General features: G+C 40.6%; 1 protein-coding gene across 3 annotated transcripts in view; it reads left to right on the top strand.

Moving 5' to 3' along the window:
• ELMO1 (engulfment and cell motility 1) overlaps positions 1 to 23,761 on the top strand; it is a 530,926-nt gene that overhangs the window by 241,672 nt on the left and 265,493 nt on the right. For all 3 annotated transcript variants that reach the window (XM_030308230.3, XM_030308233.2, XM_030308232.2), the window contains exon 14: positions 13,570 to 13,674. In XM_030308230.3, coding sequence (XP_030164090.1) covers positions 13,570 to 13,674 — 105 coding nt within the window. The remainder of the gene's footprint in view (positions 1 to 13,569; positions 13,675 to 23,761) is intronic.

Raw genomic sequence — 23,761 nt, 5'->3', positions numbered from 1 at the left:
CAGAATGGTGAGCAGCATTCCGGGAAAGCAGCCTAGGGGCGCAGGAGTGCCCACAGACAGAGATGCTGGGGTTTCCTCCATTAGAACCAGGAGAGGGGTCTCCTCAGCTCTCATCCATGTGTGTAGTGATTCCCTGGAGTTATCACCTTTGTCCTTCAGGGAGTTATCAGACATTAAATTCACTTATTTTGGGTCCCCCCTCAGTTATTCTTTTATTATCTCTCTCCTTCCTCCCTCAGTCCCATTTTTCTCCTTTTCTCCTTTTCTTCTGTTTGCCTCCTTATCCGTTAACAAATGCTCCCTCTATTGAAATGGTGTGGAAGATGACATCATGTTTAACTGGATATATGTTCATTTGATTACTTCAGGGTTTTCTAGAATGCCCTGGTGGCAGCCTTCACAGCAGATGCCAATCAGTGAAACACACACACACATCAGTGAAGACAAAATTTCCTATGTATTTGAGTATTGCATTGATCACCTATTTGGTATCCCTAAGCCATTATGAGGCAACAGAATACTCAAAGTGCAAGGCTGCATTATTATCTTATATAACTTAGCACCTGGAAGTCAGGTAAAATGTTGCTGAATGTACAAATGAGTGAAAAATGAGAAAAGCTATTGACTCTTCTTTGCCAGAAGTCCCTATAAATAGAACACATTACCATCCAGTAGGAGACTGAAAATTTCCATGCTTGAATGCAAGAAAATGGAGAAGGTCAAATATCCTCCAGCATCTTTTGGGGACATTTTAATTCTTTAGTTAGTTGACGTCTGATCCAGGGGCAGGGGGATGGCTTAGCAGTGTCAGTAAGATGGGCTCTTTAGCACAATGCTGGCAAGATCGAGAACTAAGTGTGGGCTGAGAGTAGTGCAGGGAATCAGAACCATGGAACCAGTGAGAAAGCCAGACTTCAATTAGTGATGGCTAACACCTAAGAATTCAAGGTCAGTCAATGTCCTCAGGGCAACCAGGCCTACAATAAAGACTAGGATTTCTGAACTTGAAGCTCTGGCAGAAGGTAGCAGAGGACATTGATGCCACTCTCAATGGAAAGTGAATAACTCCCAGGTGCCATTTCCCTGGAGCTTACCTGGTGCAAGGCTCTGTTCAAGGCGTTTTCTATATGTTATCTCATTTGAGCTTCATACCAGGCCACTGAAGGAGGCAATACCTATACTGTCACAGGTGAAGAAGTGGGTTTTAGAAAGGTGACATTTCTTTTCTTGTTTATTTTTATTGTTTTAATGTTTTATTATTTATTTTTGAGAGAGATAGAGAGACAGAGTACAAGTGGGGGAGGGGCATAGAGCAAGGGAGACACAGAATCCAAAGCAGGCTCCAGGCTCTGAGCTGTTAGCACAGAGACCGATGCAGGGCTGGAACCCATAAGCCCTGACCTGAGCCAAAGATCATGACCTGAGCGGAAGTTGGGTGCTTAACCGACCGAGTCACCCAGGCGCTCTGGTGACATTTCTCTTCTAAGAACATCAGCTAATGTTGAAGATTGCATTGGAATTTGGGTTAGTCTCTCCAAGTCTGAACTGCTTATCCCCATGCTTTGCTGCCCCCTATGTATGCTTGTTCAGCCCTATGTGGTTAGTCAGGCTCTTTCCTGATAGAGTGCTACTGGGCATGAAGGACCAGAGTCTTTCCCTCTGTGCAGAGCCAGGTCGGGGGGTAGCATCTGGAGGCCATTTATAGGCCCCATGAACATCATGGGCACAAGACCCAAGCAGTCTTTTCTCCCAGTACTGTTCTCCAGGGTGGGGGTCTCTGGGATCTTTTAGGGGAAGGGGTGGCTGTACTTCCTTTGAGCTATTCCTTCATTTTTCCCTTCCCACCCCCTACACACAGGGTCACTGAGGGAGGTACTACCTCTGCCAGCTTACAGATGAAGAATGAGTGCTTTGTGAATGAACAGACCCATTTTGCTCCCTCTGCATGGTGTCTGACATGTGAGAAGTCAGCAAAACTCCTTCATGTCGGGGTGCTGAAGAAAAAAAATGATCCTTGACTGCAAAATGGGGAATAGGAGAGCAAATCAGGCTCTTTTGGAGACAAGGGAGGATTTTATAGAAATATGTTCAGAATGGTTTTACAAAAACTACCCATATACACACTGAGTCTGTTCAAGAAAGATTCATTTGTGCAGGATTGAAATGTTCCTATTAATATTCCTTATCTGAGAAAAACAGAGGAGTCTACTGAATTTCACGAAAAGGTAATACAAAAACTGATATCTGAGGGTCTTCTTTAATTCTGTGCTTCCTCTTTCGTTGTTGAGGATATATTTCAGTTCTCCTTCATATGCCAGCATACAGCAGGGGAAAAAGATAGCATAATCAGTATAAAAGTAATACCAGACGCAAGCACCCATTTGCATTTCTGGCAACAACTACTTTTGATCTTACATTGTATTATTCCATAATATTTAAGGTGCAGAGCCCTAAAGTGATTAACCTACTTTCATTTGCTGGGGTCAAATAAGATTAATAAAACACAGACTTTCTAAATTTAACTTTTAATTATGGGATATTTTGATGAGAGAAAAACAGCAAAATCTAAAAGGCATTTGTGTCCACACACACACCACTTAGATTTAACAGCTTCTAACATTTTGCTGTGGTTTCTTTGAACATCTTTATTTTGGGAGGGGGACTCTTGAGAAGACAAGAAATTACAGATTCACTTGACATCCAACCCTCTTCCCGTCTGTCCCTCTTCCATCTCTCCCTTGTCTTGTCAGGGTGCAAATGTGTATTATTTCCCTGCATATTTTTGTACTTTGAGAAAATGGTTGTAGGTATTTTGAGTGAAATTTTCTTCACAAATAGCATTTAGTGATAACAGCGTCAGTTTAAAGCCATGTATCTATTTTTTAAGTTATTTTTCTGGGAGGTATTATTCCCAAAGTACCCAGTTATTAGAGGAAGTTGAAGTTCGTAAAATAACCCAAAAAAATAAGTTAGACTTTAAGGAGTTAGTTCCAGTTTCTCCTACCCTCCCCCTTGGAGAACCTTGCAGATGTATGTATGTGTGTGTATGTGTGTAGGGAGGGGCTTCCAGATAAGGTTCCTGGAGCACATTAGGCTCACAAGGACAGACAAGAGCTTTTATTTTTTTTACTTTATTTTATTTTTTTAAGACAGTAGTTTTTAATTCTGTCTAATCTGTTTGCTAAGGTTAGGGGCAACTTGGTATTCACATGCTATTTACCTAACATTTCCAATAGTCCTCATCCTCTTACAGAGTTTATTGCCTCTCTGGTTGGTAATGGTGTCGAATTCCTATTTATCAGGTCCTTATTCTCAGGAATGAGAAAGTCACAGTCACTCCGCAGATGAGCAGGTTTATAGGGGCGAAACCAGACTAAAGGGTGGCCTGCATTTGTACTGGCTATGATGAGTGACACCCAGGAGGAGAGATAATTCCTCCCTGGTATTTGCTGATTTCATAGAAGAAGGAGGTGTGGCCCAAGATGCACGTTTATGTTTATTTAAAAATTTAATTTCAGTACTGATTTTTAAACCAAAACTGTGTAACACCTTTGATCTTTTTAACCTCAGCTCCAGCTAGTTCCTTTTGGAACTATTCTCTAAAATAAGGAGCCTCTCTTTTCAAGAACTTTCAAGATCACTGGGGATGAATGCATCTGTTTAGCTCAATTGTTACTAGGTTGAACCATGTGCAATACCATTTTTGTAGGTCAAAAATGGTTGGATGTCAGTTTAACACAATAAGTTTGGGGAACCCTAAACATTTACAGGTCAGAGAACTTTAGAGCTGATAAATTTCATCAAGATAATATAGTTGTCCAACTGCCAACATTTATAAGTGATCACCTGCGGCTGGCCTAGGATTGTCCAGTTGGTGGTGAAGTGACTAGTACAGTCCCCTGACAAACTGTGAGGTGTGGTGTGAACTGTCAGGCTCTAGCTGGTGCTGGCTTAATAGGGTCAGGATAAATGAGGTGGGTCCTTTAAGCCCAGAGAACTATACCCTGGCAGGGCCGGCATATTGAGGAAACACCCTGAAATGGCCCAAGTTCAAGAGGCCTCAGGACCTGAGATTGCCCCTGGTTTTGAGAATTTGGATCACACAGGACCTATTCCTGGCTTCTTCCATCTGAATGAAACCCTTCTCATCTCACAGTGTCTGAAATGCTGTTTGTGGATCTAGGCCATACACGTGCCTGCATAGGGCTTACTTGGGCAGGTGGAGCTGAGCCTTTCTGCCCAGTGCATCCCTCTGGCATACCTGGATACTGACCTACAGGGAAGGCTTCAGCAGAGAGTTTTCAGCAGGGTCCAAGGACAAGAATTCAAACTGTTTCTCATGTTCTTCTGCATAATGACCTCTGTTCCCTTTTGCTAGAGAATAGTGGGCACACCTCTAATCAAATATAAGTAAAAATCAATGCATTTTCATTAGAGAAAATAAGAAAAATATTGACAGGTAGAAAAAATATTCCATCTTCCCACTACCACAAATAATTACTATTAGTACTTAGGTAAATTTCCTTCCAGTTTTTAAAAGCATTTAAAAAAATTCCTAATTACATGCTAAGTCTATATCTTGATATTGCTAATGTATATATACTGTATGTGTATATATAGAGAGAGAATAGAGAGAGTATTCTAGATAAAATACACATTGCCAAGGAATATATACAACTGTAGAAATTTTACACAGACTACAATATATATTTTATATTCTTATTTTTTACACTTACAATAACTAAGTCTCTGTGAACACAATTTTTAAGGGCTGTGTGGTATTTTATCAAGTGATTCTTTTTTACCATTGTATAGTTATCCATTTCTCCTTTTAGAATACTGGTTAAGAACATGAGTTCTGGAGGCACCTGGGTGGCTCGGTCGGTTGAGCATCAGACTCTTGATTTCAGCTCAGGTCGTGATCCCAGGGTTGTGGAATCAAGCCCCACATTGGGTTCCACACTGAGGTGGAGCCTGTTTCAGATTCTTTCTCTCTCTCTCTCTCTCTCTCTCTCTCTCTCTCTCCCTCCCTCCCTCCCTCCCTCCCTCCCTCCCTCTGCCCCTCTCCCCTGCTCGAGTGCTTTCTCTGTAAAAGAAAAAAAAACATGACTGGACTATTGGGTACAAATCCTAGCAAGATGGTTGTATGTACATGGCAAGATACTTAACATCACTATGCTTCTGTTTCTTCACTTTTAAAGTGGGCATAAGAATTCTACTTATTCTGTTGTGGAAAAGAGACCATAGTCTTCCAAATTTTAAAGCCAGACTTTGCCATTTATGAGAGCTGCATCAAAGAGAGGAAGAACACGTACCAGCCACAATCCAGGTTCCTAACAGATGAAAATTGCAGGCAGGCTTCTATATCCGAGTATATCAAAGGCCCACTGCAAGGTTTGTCTGTGGTTAGGAGGGGAGAAGGGGCCCAAAGACACTAGGGTGGGGCATTGAGTCATGAGTTTAAGACTACTGAAAACATTCTTTTCAACATAATAGAATTTGTCCTTGGGAATCTTGAAAATAATTAACCATATTTATCCAGGTAAGTAAAGCATGGAACATTTACAAAGGAGCCATGGTGCTGTCTAGGGAGCAAAAACATTTACATTCATTTTTTAGTTGAGCTTTTTAACTTTTGTTAAGAAGGAGGGACTGATTTTCTTAACTCAAAGGGTTGCCTTGAGGACAAAATGCATAGAATAAGGGTAGGCTGTCTTTTGTAAAAGGCCAGGTAGGAAATATTTTAGGCTTTGCAGGCCATATTCAAAAGCAGCCACAGAATATGTAAATAAATGAACATGGCTGTGTTCCAACAAAGCTTGCTTTATGTGTTGAAATTTGAATTTCATGTAATTTTCACATGTCATGATTATTATTCCTCTTTTGATTAAAAACAAGATTCAAAACTTCCTTTAAACTCACAACCGTGCAAATGTAAGTGGCGGCATGTGGAGGTTCCTCAAAAAATTGAAAATAGAACTGCCCTACGACCCAGCAATAGCACTACTGGGAATTTACCCAAGGGATATAGGAGTGCTGATGCACAGGGGCACATCTATCACAATGTTTATAGCAGTACTCTCAACAATAGCCAAATTATGGAGAGAGCCTAAATGTCCATCAGCTGATGAATGGATAAAGAAGATGTGGTTTATATATATAATGGAATGCTACTTTGCAATGAGAAAGAATGAAATCATGCCATTTTCAGCAACGCGGATAGAATTGGAAGTTATTATACTGAGTGAAATAAGTCAGAGAAGGGCAGATATCATATGTTTTCACTCATATGTGGATCTTGAGAAACTAAACAGAAGACATGGGGGAATGGAGGAGGGGAAATAGTTATAGAGAGGGAGGGAGGCAAACCACAAGAGACTCTTAAATACAGAGAACAAACTGAGGGTTGATGGGGGAGTGGGTGAGGGGAAAATGGGTGATGGGCATGGAGGAGGGCACTTGTTGGGATGAGCACTTTGTGTTGTATGTAAGCGATGAACCACGAGAATCTACCCCCAAAACCAAGAGCACATGTACACACTGTATGCTAGCCAATTTGACAATAAATTATATTAAAAACAAACAAACAAACAAATAAATAAATAAATATTAAAAAAAAAAAGTAAGGGGTGGACCCAATTTGGCCCCTGGGCTGTCATAACCTCTGGCTCCGTATAGCCCTTAGCATCTACTAAGTACTGTGTGTGTTAGCTGCTGCCCCCACAATTAGAGTTGTTATCACCACCATCACCATCTCTATTCTAGGGCTGTGCAGTGCTGGCCCTGGAGGAGGCCAGGGTGGCAGCACACAGCCCTTGCCTCCCTTTGACCTCCTGGGAATCCGTCTGTAGCAGCTGTGGCTTCATCAGCACTTGGCTCCATCATGGCAAAGAGCTGCCTTCCAAAGGCTGCTTGGAGAGTTGTGCTGGAATCCAGGGAAACAGGCTTCCTGACCGATGAGCTAGGGCTGCTCTGGGGCTGTGGTAGCACACGTTCTGTATCCTCTGGTGGACCTTTTCCCTGTGCTCTTCCTGGGTGAAGAGGAGAGATAGAGAAACCCACTCTACGTGGCTGGTGCTAGTTCATGCCCTGTTTTAAAGCGACAAAGGAGAAGAGAAAAGGGGGTTCTGAACAAAGTGGTAAAAAAAAAAAAAAAAAACGAGCTGGAATTGGAGGGAAGAACCAGTAGGGAGTCACTAGTGTGAGCCACGGTGCTTGGATTGTTCAGAATCCTGTGTGCTCAGCTCCATAGAAAAATTGCAGATATCTTTATAAACCTTGACAGCATTACTTCATTATTCATGAAGGCTTTTTTTTTAAACCATAACCAGCTTCATTTTAAAGGAAATTTATTCTCAAGGCATTTTTAATTGAGTTTTTATGGTAATTCTTTGTGTTGACTGTTGAATCAACATTCCAAATAAACTATTCACGCTTATCCTTTTATTCAGCGAGTCTCGACTCTGCCTGTTCAAAATGATGAAGTGAGAGGAAACCCAGATTTTTCTGAATTGTACACATGGCAGTGCATGGCTTTTTCTGACCTCTTAAGAGTCATTTTTAACTAAGTAAATTTGCATTAAATCCTGAATTTTTGGTGTGATCTTCCATTGTGTGCACGTATGGGTTTATTTATGAGTGTGTATGTACGTGTGTGTGTGTGTGTGTGTATTTAAAAAATGTGTATTGTAAAGACTTTGGATAACTCCTGAGATGGAAACTTTTTGAAGGCAAGTAGTATTTCATTTCATTTATTTATTATTATTATTTTTAAAAATTGTTTTATTTTAAGGGGCACCTGGGTGGCTCAGTTGGTTAAGCATCGAACTCTTGATTTTGGCTCAGGTCATGATTTCGCGGTTCACGAGTTAGAGCCCCATGTCAGGCTCTGTGCTGACAGTGTGGGGTCCGCTTGGGATTCTCTCTCTCTCCCTGTCTCTTTCTGCCCCTCCCCCACTTGCGCTCTCTGTCTCTCTCAAAAATGAGTAAAGAAACAAAAATTATTTTAATTCAAGTATAGTCAAAAAACAGTGTTATATTAGTTTTAGGTGTACAACAGAGATATTCAAAGACCATTTCATTTTAAATCCATCTTTGGATGAAGCAGATCATGTCAGGCCCCCCGTGCCTTGCATAGTCATAGATGCCAATGTTATTTGATGAAGGGAGAATGAAGCAGGGGCTGTGAGGCATCGGGAGGTCCTTGTCTACAATCCTCTGACCTTTGGTTGTCCCCACAGCACTCTTCCTGTACACTCAGCCCTTGTCTCAGTATTTCTAAGGACAGGAACTTTTCAGCTAATCCTGTTTTCTTTTAGCTGCACAGAATAATATTCATCCTTCAGATGCCTGCAGACAGAGGTAATAGTTCAACCCACAATGCCCATCCCACCTCCAACACCACACCACACAACCCTTTCTCTTCTCCCCGTGCTAAATATCTGAAGTCTCCCCCACCCCCAACCTTTCTGATATGCCTTATGTTTAGACATTTTTGCTTTTCTCTGGCCACTTCTATGCACAGTTTCCCATGTGTCAGGAGCTGGCTCGCTGTGTGTGTGCTAGAAGTGTGTGCCTATGTGCCAGATGTGCCCTGACTTGGGCCCAGTCTGTGCAACCTCCTTTGTTCTTCTTGTTGTGCTCCTTTTGTGGGTTAATGAAACCCAGTTTGTGAGATACTTCTGACTGCCATGGGAAATTGACTCTTCTTGGACTTACTGCCAACTCTAACTCCTCGTTCATGGTAATATCAATGGTCTTGAACTCTCCTAGGATTCAGAACATTTCCCGGGAGGGGGCACGTTTAGTGGTTTCAGGTGGTCCTAGAGCTCAGTTGAATCAGGGTCCATCATCCAAATGATGAGGGTGGCCTTCTCAAACCAGGGGAAGTGGCCAGGTTGAAGGGCAGAAGGGCAGGAGGCAGCAGGTCAGGGAACAGAGTGACAGAGGCCAGCAGAGGTATTAGAGAGGGTAGGTAAGGAGAAGAGAATGTGCAGCTGAAAGGGAGTTACAGTGGGGAAGCAAGATAGTTCAGGATCTGCTGTCCTGAACTCTTAGCATCTTACTGGGTGTTTCTTCCGTGCAGATCTTTTGTGTTTTACTTAAAAGAATCAAATTTTAATGATGAGGAGCTGGACTCTGATGAATTATTCATAAGCCAGATTTCCCTCATTCTGTAGATACGTGCTTGAATTTAAAAAAAAAAATTTACAGGACTTTACATTTTTGTGATTGAACTTCTCACTAATGGGGCCTATCTTCCTATTCTCCAAAGACCTTTCGAACCTAAATAGGAAAAAAAGCTACAGAACTGAAGTGGTGACTCTGCCACTTACTAGCCATGATCTTGCATAAGTCAGGGGTTCTGACCCTCATCTGTAGGAAAAGCTGGATAACGTTGACCTCATTCATTATACTTCCCTCACTGGGTAGTCAGGAAGATTAAATGAAATCCCACATTTGGAGTGCCTGGCGTGATGCCCACCAGTACCAGTCCCAGCTGGTCACAGTTATTTTTCTGTTCCTCAGCGTATTTGCCATCTTGCCCACTTGTAAGGCAGATTTGATAGGGCGTCTTCTCTGTATTCATCCCAACTATTGAGAATTTAATGGAGAGAGACCAGGGCAAGGATCCATAGATTTCTAGAAGCTGCTTCTAACTTTTTGGAACATTTGTTTATGTTGGGGGTCACAAAGTCAGATGCTGTTGAGAGCCTCCTTAGATAAATATGTGAAGTAGCCAAGTGATAGAGCTGTGGGGCCTCCATGACCCCCCCCCTCCCCGCCCAGAGCAGGCATTTCAATAAAGTCTCTGCCTAACCAAACACTTGGTACAGGGAATCCAGGTTCTAACTCCATTGGCCGGCAGATATAAGTTCCTCAAACACTCTTGCATTGGGTTACTGTAACTTTAGAGCAGTGGTTCTCAAAATATGGCCTAGCAACCATTAGCAATGCCTGGGACCTTCTATGAATGCAAATTCTCGGGCCTCACCCCAGATGTATTGAATCAGCAATGGGGGCAAGGGATGGGCAGCAATCTGTTTGAACAGACCCTCTAGGAGATTCTGATCATTCTCAAATTTGAGACCCACTGATTTAGGAACATGCTCTCAACCCTGGCTGGACATTGGAATCATCTGGGGAGCTTTAAAAATCTAGTTGCTTTGTTCTTACCCACAGAGTTTCTCATTTAACCCACTTGGGGTACAGCCTGGACGTCAGGATTTTTCATCAGGTGTGTCCAGGGTTGATAACTGCACTTCTAGGGAGCCTGTTGTGAGGCTCCTGGGTGAGAGGTGAGGAGTGGGAGGCATGTGGTTTGATAGACCTCCCAAGTAATCTGCTGTACTAGTCAGATTACTTGCAGACCATGACCTTAAACTACCAGCCACACAAAATATCCTTGAGATGGCTTTTTGTAGACTGAATATTCACTCAATGTGATTTGTCTTAAAGGTTGCTTTTAATGCTATATTTGTTCAGCAAACGTAGACACTCGTATAGCACAAATATTAACTCCTAAATTCTCAAAGGCTTTCCCACGATATGCCATCTGGCAAGCATTATTGTAATCATCTCTTTATTATCCACACTAATGAAGGACTAGCATGGCATTGGTAATTGAAAAACACAGATCATTTAAAAATCATTCAGGCTGGTGCCAGCCCTGCTTCCCCAACCAGAAGCATTTGGGAGTAGAAAATATTGACTGATGACAGTTCCCTACCCCCCTGTGGAGGTACCGTTGCATTTTATTTTAGTTAGAAATTTGAGCAATAGAAGAAGCGAGAGGCTTCTAAATTATAATTACTTTTTTCTGAATAAAGGAGTCTGTTTTCTCAACGAGAAGCCAAAACACAGAGCAGATAAGCATTGAGTATATTTAAAATGCATTGTACTTTGGAACTAGTGGGTTCAAAGTGTGCTGTAGAAGAAGTTGCATGGGATTTGAGGAATCATTGGATCTGGATTCTAGATCTTATTCTGCTGTATTGCCTGTGTTATTTGAAATGAGCCACTTCAGCCACTGGCGGGGCTCGATGTGTGGTCCCCATCCAGCAGCATCTGCATCACCTGGGAATTTGTTTGGAGATTCAGATTCTCGGACCCACTCCAACCCTTCTGAATCAGAGACTCTGGGTGAGACCTGGAATTGGTGCTTTAACAAGCCTTCCAGGAGATTTGAATGGCTGCTCAAGTTTGAGCATCGCTGCTCTCCACCAGGGCTCAGTTTTCTCATCTATAAAATAATGCTACCAGCCCAGATAATATTTGAAGTCCATTCCAGCTCTCCACTGGCCTTGGTGTATGGCCTGGAACAGGTTGGAAGATTCTCTGTCTTAGACCTTGAACCTTTCCTTGGATGTGTGAATCAATAATTCAGCCAAAAACCTGGCATGGGGGTAACAGAAGAGAACCAGATCTCTGGGAACTCTGTACCCAAACACCCCATAGAATGCTCACTATAAAGTAAACTGTGCTTTCTTCAACTGGTTGGTACCATTTTCCCAAAGTGAAAATTCCTGGTGCTTTGGAAGGGGAGGCAGACACTACTCCTTTTTCTGGGGACCGAGAGCTGTCTGATGTGATTCACGGAGCAGCGCTTCTACAGAAACTAACAAATGGCATCTCAGAAGGATGTACAGAGGTACACAGGCTTTGCAGTAAAACAAGGGAAAATTTCAAGCTATTTATCAAAGCTCTTGCAGCTTCCATTTCAAGACAGGTGGAAAAAAATAACATGGAACAAGAAAAGAAAATAAATCTGTATCCAGAGCACCTCATAAATAAGAAAGGAGTTAGGGGAACTGTTGGCCTTGCTAGATTCTCAGAGTATTTTTGTCACAGTTTAGAAAGCTTTCAAATGTTTTGGCAGTATAATTCTTATACTTTTTTCATTATCAACATTCATGATTGTAGAGTCATTTCATTGGCTATTAAAACCAAAAGAAAAAAAGGAAACAAGCATTTCAAGGAGAGGGAAACTGAGAAAATGATACTTGCAGATAAGAGAGAAAGAGAGAGAAAGAATGAGCGAGCACTTAGTTCACCCACAAATACAAAATTTTTTTTTCGTCTAAAATACAGTGATGCTTTATAATTTAGGGCAAGTCAGAGGAAATCAAAGGCAATTTTCTAATTGGCTTTTGTTTAGTAAGAGCCTATTTGTGGGAGACAATAGGGCATGGTTTATTGAGCATGAGAGACTTGGGTCTGTTATGTCTGGGAGGGATAGACAAATTATAGCTTTTATTAAAAAGGATGGATCACAGGCTGGCCCACTTTGCCTGAGCGAATAATTTGATTGAGGAGGACTGAAGTAGTTGAGGACCTGCATTGGTCATCTTTGTGAAATCCCTACTGGTGTCCAGTGGACCAATGACGTGGCACTAAAATCCTGGTTAAAAGCCTGTACTTGGAGTTTGGATTCTGGCCCAGCCACACACTGGCTCTGAAACATAGGGTAAGCCACTCAGATGCTCAGCTTGTTTCCTTGTCTTTCAAAGCAAGATAATAATAGAACCTACTTTGTGGGAGTTTTGCGAGGAATCGAGTTAGCATATGCAAGGTCCTTTACATAATGCCTGATACGTAGCAGGCATTATTTTACTGGGACTGTTTGTGAAATAGCTGTATGTTTCTTTAAAAGAATCCTAAAAATAAACTCACTGTTTCTTAACTGTAAGACCTCTTGAGAGCAGCAGTGCTGTATCTGATACCCTCAGTGTGATTGATAGGAGGCTTCGAGAGGATGCTGGGATCACAATTCAAACAAGACTGATGACCCTTGAGCCGTGGGGACCTTCTGCCTGGACAGCTTCACTGACATAGCTTTGGGGTGTTGTTCGAACTGGATTCAGAGGAGCTAATTTTCGTCATTTGATTTCCTTTTCCTGTGTTTATTTTTGGAATGGACTCAGACCAATGCTAGAAATAGGTCTGAAGTAAATGTCATGTTTTCCTCTCATATTTGGCATACTCTCCTTTGTTGGCCAGACCGTGTTCATGGCAGCTAATATTGATTAGCCTACATTTTTCTCAAATAAACTTTTTTCAGGCTATGTAAAGTCTAAATGCTAGCAGTACCAAAATAAATGCATTCAACTTATAAACCAGTGGTAGAGAACAAAGTAGGAACAAAAGCATGCTGAGACATATTGTCCAAACAAGACATCGCCTGCTCTGCCAAATCAAAGCTGTGAGGCCCTGGGCAAGTTTCTCATCTCATCTGAGTGGCAGTGGCCCATCCATACAGTGGGGCTAATAATAATGCCTGTTGCCTGTTTATTAGATAATCCATGTGAAACACAAACTAATGCTAGCCCTCAGAAATTACTTGGCCGATACCAACATTTTAAATGTTATTTCTGTCTATGAAAATCTAATGTATCAAAGTCAAAATGATAAATTTATGTAGGTTTACATGAAGATGAAAAATGTCATCCTACTTGATTATTTGGAGCTGGGCTGGTGGTACTTTGGTCTTGAGAAGAGAAACCAGACTCCTGGTGGTTGGTGAAATCTGCTGAAGAATTAACCTGATCGAACATTTTGTTTTAACCACAGAATCATGTCAACCCTGCCATGGACTTTACACAGACCCCTCCTGGGATGTTAGCCCTGGACAATATGCTGTACTTTGCCAAGCACCACCAGGATGCCTACATCCGGGTAAGCATGTAGCACCTTTTAGTTGATGTAGGTCTCCTACTGACTTTGAATTTCAGACTTACAGATATGGAGTGGGTTACCTTTAGATGTGTGTCTCCAGTCTTTTGCCTTTCATCACTCAGTAAGTATTAAAATTAAATGAAATCACTAGGGGCCCTGAAATCAGGATTTTTAACTTTTAAATGTTCTCACATGATGACATCTAAAAAAAAAAACACACACACAATAGTTACCGAAAAATGATGTTTTATATAGTTCAGCAGTGAATTATGACAAAAATTCTTAGACTTAAATAACAATAAAGAGAAATGAACCATCTACTCAAAACTTGCACAATCCCAACTTTAGCAAAGATCCCTTAGGCTTATTCTGCTTTTTGGAAAAGAGACCAAGGATTCTCTCTGGTTCTGTTTCCATTCAATCCAATGCTGGAGACACAATAAGATAAACAAAAAGAAAGAAAAGAATGGGAGAGATGGGGAGGGAAAAGAAATGCCTTCTCTCCTATTTCTTAACAAACTAGTGAAACTCCAGCTACCAGGAGAAACTCCTTTGTGGGTGAGGCATAAGGAAGCTAGAAGATGCCACCTGCTGAGTGGGCAGTGCAGGTGTGGGAAGGGCTAAATGTGAAAGAACAGGAGCCTAGGGACAGTGACATAGGGCTGCTCCACTGGATGCACTGTTTGTGCTGACACCTATCCCCTGTCCTCAGGGAGAGGAGTCCAGATTCAGCGACGGGGAGGCATCCTCATCCAAGGCTGAGATGGGGGAAGATATGAATAAATGTGACAAGAGAATTGGTGAATAGTTAAAATTATGATTAGATCTCAGCTTCGAAAATTTTTGATGAGTGAATTGCCTAATGCAGAAAGAATAAGGCTGACACTAGAATAAGATGAGTCTTTACTCTGACATTCTGTGTTGGATCCCTCTTGATGGGACTGGCTTTCGGGAGACCGGGGTTCAAGACCTGGCATTATCTAGTGATGTAAATGTGGGCAGTTCCTTTTGTCTAGGCTCAAAGTTCTTCCCCAAACAAGGGAGTGCTACTCCCCCAAGGGGCATTTGGAAATGTGTGTGTGGATTTAGATGCTAGTTACCATGTCAATGGGGTATGACTGGCCAAAACTTATAATACATGGGACAGTCCGCACAGTGAAAAATTGTTCTACCCAGTAGCAGCCCCCCTTGAAAAAAGTCATGCCAGGTTCTGAGTTCCCTGTAGGCACTATATTTTAACTTTATGTGTTTTTCTATATATGCAGTTTGACAAGCTTTGATTTATACTGAAATATTCTTTATAATATGATTATGTAAAAGATGCTATGCATTCCTGTGAAAGGTTTGGGATCAGGTGCTTGGTCAGAAATGCAGTCCTTCATAGGAAAATTATTTGCTCATGGAAGTTTAATTTGGCTTATGTGTGTATATATTTATTGCACAGATTCCTTACTAGGAATATAATCTGCACTCACAGTAAATAAATTAATATTTTTGAGGTGCCATATAGTATAGCCTTGGAGAGTTGAGTGTGAAAAGGAGAAGCCAAATAGAAGTTGAATTCAGCATTAACTGATTAATGATTGTAGATGAACGTTTCTAAAGTTAGAGTGTATTGATGCTGAGTGCACAGGAAGCCTATGTCTCATGAAAAGTGATTTAATGTTTGAAGCCCATTTTCCTCAATGCAGTCTCTAAACTCTTACAAGTAAACTTAATACGTGGCAATCTGAAAGAACTTTACATCTGATAGGGACTTAAAAGAAAAACCTATTTGTAAAGAAAAATGTGGCCCTTTTTGTCCACATCCCCTTTTCTTTACTGATTAGACAATGTCTATATCTGATGATATCTATATTTATACTTCTATAACTAAGATGTCTGTTATTTTCTCAGAAGTGTCACTTTCCTGATATCATCTGACTTTGGAGCATTAAGTCCTTATTGGAAAGCTAAAGCTATTTGCATGAATGACTGGGGCTAGGGGATCGTATAAAGTCCAAGGACTTCTGCAAGGAAGTTTTGGGGGTGACTATGAAAAAAGTTATCATAGTGATAGTGAAATAATAGTATAGATGGTAGAAATAGTCATCCTAGACAGCTAACTAAATTTTGATCTATGAGTTGAATGGTCTCTTCTGAAATACAGAAATAGATTCTTTTTAAAAATAAGTTTATATTTTGATAAAAATTTGCTTTGTTTTTGGCCAGGTAAATCTCCTGTCTGAATACAATTATTCACTTATTATTTATATCTTTCATTCATTAAACTCTTATTCTGTACCTGAATATAGCCTCACCATTCACTTGCTGGTCTGATTTACAGTTGAGATTTTTAAAAGGAATTGTAACACACACATACACACACACACATACAGGCGCATACATATGTATTTCCTCTTTGCCCTTGACATCCCCCCTCCAGCTATCATGTTTCCTCAGACACTATGTATTTGTATTTTTATGAGTTGTCTTCTTGCCCTCTGTTCTAATCATCTGCCACTCAATTTGAATACTTTGCACCTTTTCAATGAGGCTTCCACTCATCACTTTCTAGAAACTGTTCTCCTGCCAAATGTAGAACAGCTCCCCCTTCCTCCATTTCATCTGTCCTTCTATTGACACTGGACACTGTTTACCATTGATCAGTTCTTTCTTTTTGCCTGGAGCCAGTATTGTCTGTCTTGGTTCTCTCCTTGTCCATTTCTCTTAGTCTCTCTGGTAGCTTTCTCTCCCTCTGCCTGTCCATCTAATGTACATAATCCCAAGAACTCAACTGTAGACCTTTTTTCTTCTCAGTGACTCAGTCTGCACATGTTTACTGAGTAACTATCAAATGCCCAGCAAGGAGCTAGGTGATGGGGATCCTCAAGGAACATGTCACTCATGAGTCTTGTCGTTGAAGAGTTTACTGTCTAGAGATGGAGAGGCGGGGTGAAGAGTTAAATACCAGGCACTTTCTGAGCTACTTAGAATGTATTTTGATTGGAAAGGGAGGGGATACAGAGGAGAGTCACCAACACAGATGTGGGGGTAAAGTCTGGAAAGCTTCCTGGAGGATGTGGCTTCTGCACTAAGACCACTTGGATAATGCAGTTAATCAGGTGAAGGTCAGAGGGCATGGAGAGCAAGTCTGAGTGGAGGGAAACGTGTAAACAAGCATGTAAAGGTGTGTGCCTTTTTTAGGGAACAAAAAATAGTATAGTATGGCTAAAACAGAGTGGTTAATACGATATGGTTTGAGACACATGTGGGCTAGTTCATTAGGGACCCTAATTAAGGTGGGTATTAAGGTGTATTAAGGTGTTTATGCCGTGTTAAGGTGTTTGTTTGGGCTTTAGCCTGAAGGAATTGAAGAATTTCTGAAGTGTTTTAAGTAAAGATGATGTAAGTTAATTTTAGAAAAATCATCTTATTGCCAGAAAACAAATGTGAGAAATCAAGACTAGAGACAAAAATAAAAATTGGGAGTGATTTGAACTAAGGTAGTGCCAGTGGCACTGGGGAGAAGCAGTTTGAGTGAATTATTTTGGAGCTAAAATAAACTGGACTTTCTCTGAGGAAGAGGAAGAAGAAGAGAAAGATGATTGGCATGAGTGAATGGAAGGAAGGTAGTGCCATTAATGAGACAGAGAGTGCAGATCTGTAGGGGTAGTCATTTGGAGACGCCCAGACCCTTATATGCATGTAGGACATCTGCCAGCTGGATGTGTCTAGTAGGCAATGAGGTATGGGCAGGAGAGCTCAAACCCGTGTAGACGCCACATTCTGTATATTCTACATCCCTAAGCTTGATCATTCCCTTTAATTTGTTCATCTAGATTGTTGCCATATTATCTCAGTGGCCTTCCAGCTGAAATCTGGTATCTTTGTACCCATCTTCTATGCCAGCTTCTAGGATAATCTTTCTAAACAGAGTTCAGGACACTTTGGGTACTACCCCTGCCCCACAAGCCTACCTCTTGTGGTACCAGGCACATAGTAGATTTTTAATAGTTTCTTGTTAATTGAGTAAGGAGTTTCTCTAGTTTTTATTTAAATGGTCTCTTGCCAAGGATTAACTCATTTTTATCACCTGAGAATCATGGGCGTTGTTCCTTTTAGCAATTACATAAAAGTATAATTTCACAACTTGGCTTTATTAATGGGCAACCTGGTTTCTTGTGTATTATTTAAATATACTTTGTAAGTGTGTACTAATGGAAGCATTGGATGTAATTGAATTACCTCACACTTGGACAGGCACAGAACACAAGGAAGAATTGCAAATCTGAGCATCCCACTATGCCTGGAGTAAAATATGGAGGCATAGAATGATTTCAGACTTCTGGGTCTTATTTTCCCTGGGCATAATTGCTTTTACTTTTTCTGGAGATGCTTCATTCCCCAGTTCTCCCCACCACAGCTCTCTCTCTCTGAGAGGTAGGGGGTAGCACTTGGCTCCCTCCTATGATCCTGCTGTCATTTTTCACAGACAGGATAATGGTATAAAACTGAGTGTGTTTGCTTTTTGTTGTTGTTTTGTTTTGCTTTTTATCCCCTCCCTGGAGTAGCAAATCTAAATACCTTGGAAGAAAGAAAATTAGTGACTCCATTGGAAATAAAACTCTTGGACTTATATATTCTTTTATTTAATTATTTATTGGGAGCTAGTGAGAAACCCCAAAATGACTTGGTTTTACGTTTGGTTCAAGACTCATGCTGGCTATTGTGGGAGCCAAGACTGAGCCACAAAGCAGGAAATGATGATGAGGAAACCTCAGGCCTCCAAAACATGTAATGGCCAGGTCTGAGGAAGAAGTAGGATCATCAAAAATACTAAGACATGCTGCAACTAAAGGAAAGAGTGGTTTCAGTTCAGTCTTGCATGGTCCCATTTGTCATCCCATTTAATCCGAGTAAATGTGTACCTAAAGTGGATTGGGTAGCATATAAGACATGTTCCATAGATTGGCTCAGTTTTCAAGAAAAGCCTATGGGGTAAGCATTGTTAACCACTGTTTTATAGATTCAGGAACTGGGATCTAGAGAGGTGCAGAGTTCCATTGGTTAGGTCAAATAGCCAATATTAAGGGAAACTTAAACTTAGGTCTTTGGCCTTCAAGTTTCAGGCATTTTCCAGTCTGAAGTTTCTTGTCTCTGGGCTTGGGGTGTGGTGGACACAAGAGAGCTATTCTTGAAGTGGAGGAAAAGAGGACAGTCTAAGACAAATGATTAGAAGACACGGAAAGTTGGTGATGCCATTAAGGAAGTGTTTGTATTTACTTAGGGTCTTCCTAGATCTAGCATACTCAGAAAGTCCCCCTTAAAAGTAAGAGAGGGTACATTACTTTATGTTTAACTTCAAAGTTTGTATACAGCATCACATTGTCTTTATTAAATTGTAAATCCTTTGAAAACTAAGGCTTTTTCCTATATGTTGTCATATTACTGAATATTTGACTGAGCCTCAAATGATGGTATTTAAAGGAATAAATGAGCCTGGCAAAGGTATCACTGTAGAGCTTTCCAGATTTCAGATGTGGTTGTAAGTTTCAGTCTAGTGACATGAGAAGTGACATTTAGAAGATCAGGGGAACTTCAGAACCTATTGTCAGTCATCTGTCTCCCTCTTGGCATTACAGCCAGACAGACGCGTGCTGTGCATTAATCCCAGGCCCTAAAGACGTCAGATAAGCTATTTAAATGTGCAACAATAAAAGCCAAATGCATGCAAATGAGATATTTCTGTTATTGCTTCCATTTTTTTCAGAGGAAAAAAATTCACACAAAAAAGAAAAACAGCCCATCTTCCTAGATGCTAAAAAGCATCTAACTAAAGGAAGAGAAATTTCTTTTAACATTTACATTTATTCATTCACTGACTCATTCAGGAAATATTATCAAACACCTACCATCTGCCATCATGGTGCCATGCACAGTGGATGTGGTGGTCAACGAAAAAGGCAAACTCTAGTTCTTAGATATCAGAAAATAGAATAGCAAGCAAACGGAGAGTAGAGATTGTTTTTTCGTGTTTTCTTCTTCTTCTCCCCCTTGGGGTTTTTCTTGTTTCCTTCTGGATTTTTAGATGTGATCTATCCTGGGCCCATCTACCAAGTCCCAGAACCTTTACTTGATAGTTCTTTGCAGTTTTCCACAATATACTGAGCAGGTAAACATTTCACCATTTTATATAAATTATCATACTGGTTAACCACATCAGAATCACTTAGGACTTGATTTCTTTCCCAGTGACCTACTTTTCAGCAACGGCACTACTTGTTAGAGAAATAGTCTGGTGTTGGGTCAGTGTGGACTAGAACAAACCCGACCCCTCTTGTATGTTTTCTTTAGTGTGATGTTTGTCATAAATAAAATGTTTTCTTAAGGAAGCTGTTACACAACTAACACAGAATTTATAAAATCTTGAGGCTTCTAGTAACAAAATTACGAGCGGACACTAGAAACTACTTGTTCTTTATGTACCCTACAATTCTTGCCTCAACATCCCTCATAATTTATGATGAGCATCTCATCCAATTGGAATACCTTTGCACACTGGGTGATGATGCTAGAAGATAATGGATTTCCTGAGGTAGGGGGGTAGGAATAGAAATCCCTTTAAAAATAAGATTAATTACAATGGTTTCATGCGGTTTTGAGCCAGGGCATATGTATGTTTCTAATATTATACCAAATCAGAGCAGAAATATTTATATGTCAAGTAAATTTGATTATGGGAAAAGATGGATATTTGTCCTTCAGAATTATTTTCTCAAGCTTCTTTCATTACAGCCATTTTTTTTTAACAGATGAAAAATGTAATGTGTATTTACACTATTCCAAAACCTTTAAATGGATTCTTCTTCCTCATGATACATACAAAGTAAACAATACTTTGAAAAAAATGTTGGGAGAAATATTGGTTTAGACCCTACCTCACCACTGAGACGGAGGTCTGGGTGTAGAGGCAGTACTGATAAGAAAATGCTCTGAGATGACCTCGTATGAGAAAAGCTACCATTTTTGAAACCTTTACATATTTGGAGTACTTAACATACATTATTTGTAATCTTCCCTTTAGTCCTCCCTGAGTTGGGAAGATAAGGTGATCCCTGTACCCTCTTCTTCCAATATATAGATCTCTCTGTCTGCTGAGACACAAAGCCACGTTGGGGAAACTGCTTTTGACTTCTCTCTCCTGCGTCAGAGGGTGTAAAGGTACTTGGAATAGCAAACACAGAGCTTGCCATGAGCTGACAACTATGCTAGGCACATTTATTCATCCTTCACAACACCTCTGTGAGGTCAGCACTGTTATTTCTATTTTACAGATGAGGAAACTGACACACAGAGAAGTTAGGTTGTTTGCCCGAGATCACCCAGCTAAGAAGATGCCAGAGCTGAATATAAAGCCAAGTAGTCTGCTTCTAGTGGCCTTTAGAGGTTTATAGATTCATATAGGGTTCACAGCTACAGTTCAGATGAGCCTGTGGATGTGTTTGCTCAACCGGAACAGTATTTTTAAAGGGAAGAGAATTTGAATTGCCTGTAGGCAGGGCATGCATTCCCTCTTCAAATAGCCATGAGTCCCAGAACTCTATTCTTTTTCGCCTGGCTGCTTCATGCATTCTAGTTATCTGCCTTGTACCTGAGGGACTTGAGTTAGTGATCACTGATACTGGTGGTCTGCAGTGACCTTTGTGAAGTTCTGAATACATTATTGGTGCACAATAGGTGCTCAAACCACTTTATTTGCTTTTTCCCTTTCCCAGTCCATAAAGTTGTTTGATTAATGTCCCATCTCTCTCTTGCTGAGAATAAAGGACTTACATTTCAACCTCCCAAGGGCAGGCAAAAGGAATAGGCATGTTTCTCAAATTCTCCAGTTGTAAATTTTAAGGAAAAAAAAGTCATCAGATCTTATTATAAATACACTGGACCAGTGTTTTTGGGGGCTCTAAGCATGGTCAGCCCTCCTCACTGTATGTCAGCTTCTTGGTGCCCACCAGCCAGCATTTAAAGAGAATGGGGACCGAGTATCCTACATGCACTAAGGCAGAGTGCTGATGGAGGCAATGCTGAGTCTTGAAAATAAATTAAGGAACTTTTAACATTTCAAGGGGGAAATTGGCAGTTTCCCAAGCGACATAATTACAGGACAGTGTGTAATGTGTAATTAAACTTAACTATGAAGCAAATGATTGGAATAAAGCTTGGTGGCACATCATTTTTTTTGTTCCCACAGTGCTGACAGATCCTCCCCTCCCCTTGTCCCTGAAATGGCTTTAGCAGCAATTGCTCCTAATTTTTTTTTAAATGAAATTATATGTTGCCAGTTAAATACACAGTTTCATGTAAAGGAACCTTTTTTTTTATTTGAATGACGTTTTCCTTCTAGGTGATCTGGAGCACAGAATCACTTTGGAATAACAAGGACCCCAAGGCACAGCCTTGCTGGGACTTTAAAATGACTCTTTGTCTAATAATTCATTTACATACTTTATCCTTTGCTCTTATTTTTATTCTTTCTTTGACCAAGGTCCACAGCCTGGAGGCTTATTTTCATGTAGTTTTTTCATGTTATAAAAATAGCGGCATTAATTTCATTGATTGTGAATAACCAAGCTGTTACTGCCAGTCAGGACCCCTTGAGAGAGTGAATATATGTGATTAGATTTAGTAATTGCACTGGAAGGCAGAATTTCTGACTTCCAAAGTCAATGATTTGAACGGGATGCTTCAGGAGTTAGCATGAGATCATTGTTCAACATGGGCTTGGTTTTGTCTCAGAAGACCCATCATCTGAGGGCGGGCGGGCAGGTTCCACATATATTAACTGCTGGGTATAACAGTATATGCATTCTGTGTTCACACCACCTGAGTTCTTTTGGTACTGGATTCAGTAGGTCTAAAGCATGATAAATATCTATTTCATTCTCCTTTGCTACCAGCCCAAGCTGGGTATTAGGTTCAGAATTTTTTTATTTAACTATATTTGAAGGTTTTTCTGGTTTGTATTTACTTTTAAAAAGCAGTAGGACTTTTTTTTTTTTTTTAATGCAGTAGGACTTTAAAACACAATGATGGATTGCTTGAAAAAAAAACATTGAAACCAAGCTATATAATGAACTCTACGGAGTTGACACACTGCACACCTAAGCCCAGTGTGAATTACAAGATTAGAAACTAGGGACAGCCTCATGTTTACCAGTGAAGTCCTCAGCCGACAGTCATTGTTCTGATGTCTCTATCTTAGACTCAGTAATACCTTCGCATTCTTTCTCCCAACTGGCTCTCCCTCAGTCCACATTATCCATTTTAATGTCTCACTATGCTAAACAAATAAATATTTATTGAGTACCTACTCTGTGACCAGCTGTCTCCTTTCTGCTGTCATTAACCACACTTCCATCTTTGATGACACATTTTTCTGCCTTCACTGTGCAGAGCTCAGTAGCTGCTGTGCTGGGAGTTTGCTGTTGTTTCTTCCCTTTTTTGCACTCATTGCTGCACCATGTTGCAATGCAGAAGTTCCAGGGGTTGCAGCTCATTTATTTCTGTTTTTTTAAGAGGGAAAGTTTTCTGGGAATCCTCTCTTTTTTGTGTGCATAGACTTGGAAGGTGTTATAGGTCTCATTGGCTTTTTAAATAATAGACTTTATATTTTAGAGCAGTTTTAAGTTTACAGAAAAATTGAGCAGAAGGTAAAGAAGTTTCCCAGGTATCCCCTGCCCCCCCCCCCCCCCCCCCCCCCCCCCCCGTACACACAGTGCCTTTAGTTACATTTGATAAGCCAGTGTCCTGCAACCTTGCTATAATTGCTTATTGGTTCCAGGACTTGTTTGTTGAGTCTTTGGAGTTTTCTATATAGATAATCATGTTATCTGTGTACAGTTTTACTTCTTCCTTCCCAGTCTGTATACTTTTTATGCCCTTTTCTTATCTTATTGCATTACCTAGGACATGTAGCCTTGATTCTGATCTTAGGGGGAAAGACTCAAGTTTTTCAGCATTAGGTGATGTTAGCTGTAGATTTTTTATAGATGTTCTTTATTAAGTTGACGAAGTTCCCCATCAGTATTAGTTTGCTAGGGCTGCCATA

This window comes from Lynx canadensis, chromosome A2 (assembly GCF_007474595.2).
Source record: "Lynx canadensis isolate LIC74 chromosome A2, mLynCan4.pri.v2, whole genome shotgun sequence".
Classification (NCBI taxonomy): Eukaryota; Metazoa; Chordata; class Mammalia; order Carnivora; family Felidae; genus Lynx; species Lynx canadensis.
The sequence above is the reverse complement of the archived record's forward strand: the minus strand, read 5'-3'. Positions and strand labels throughout refer to the sequence as shown.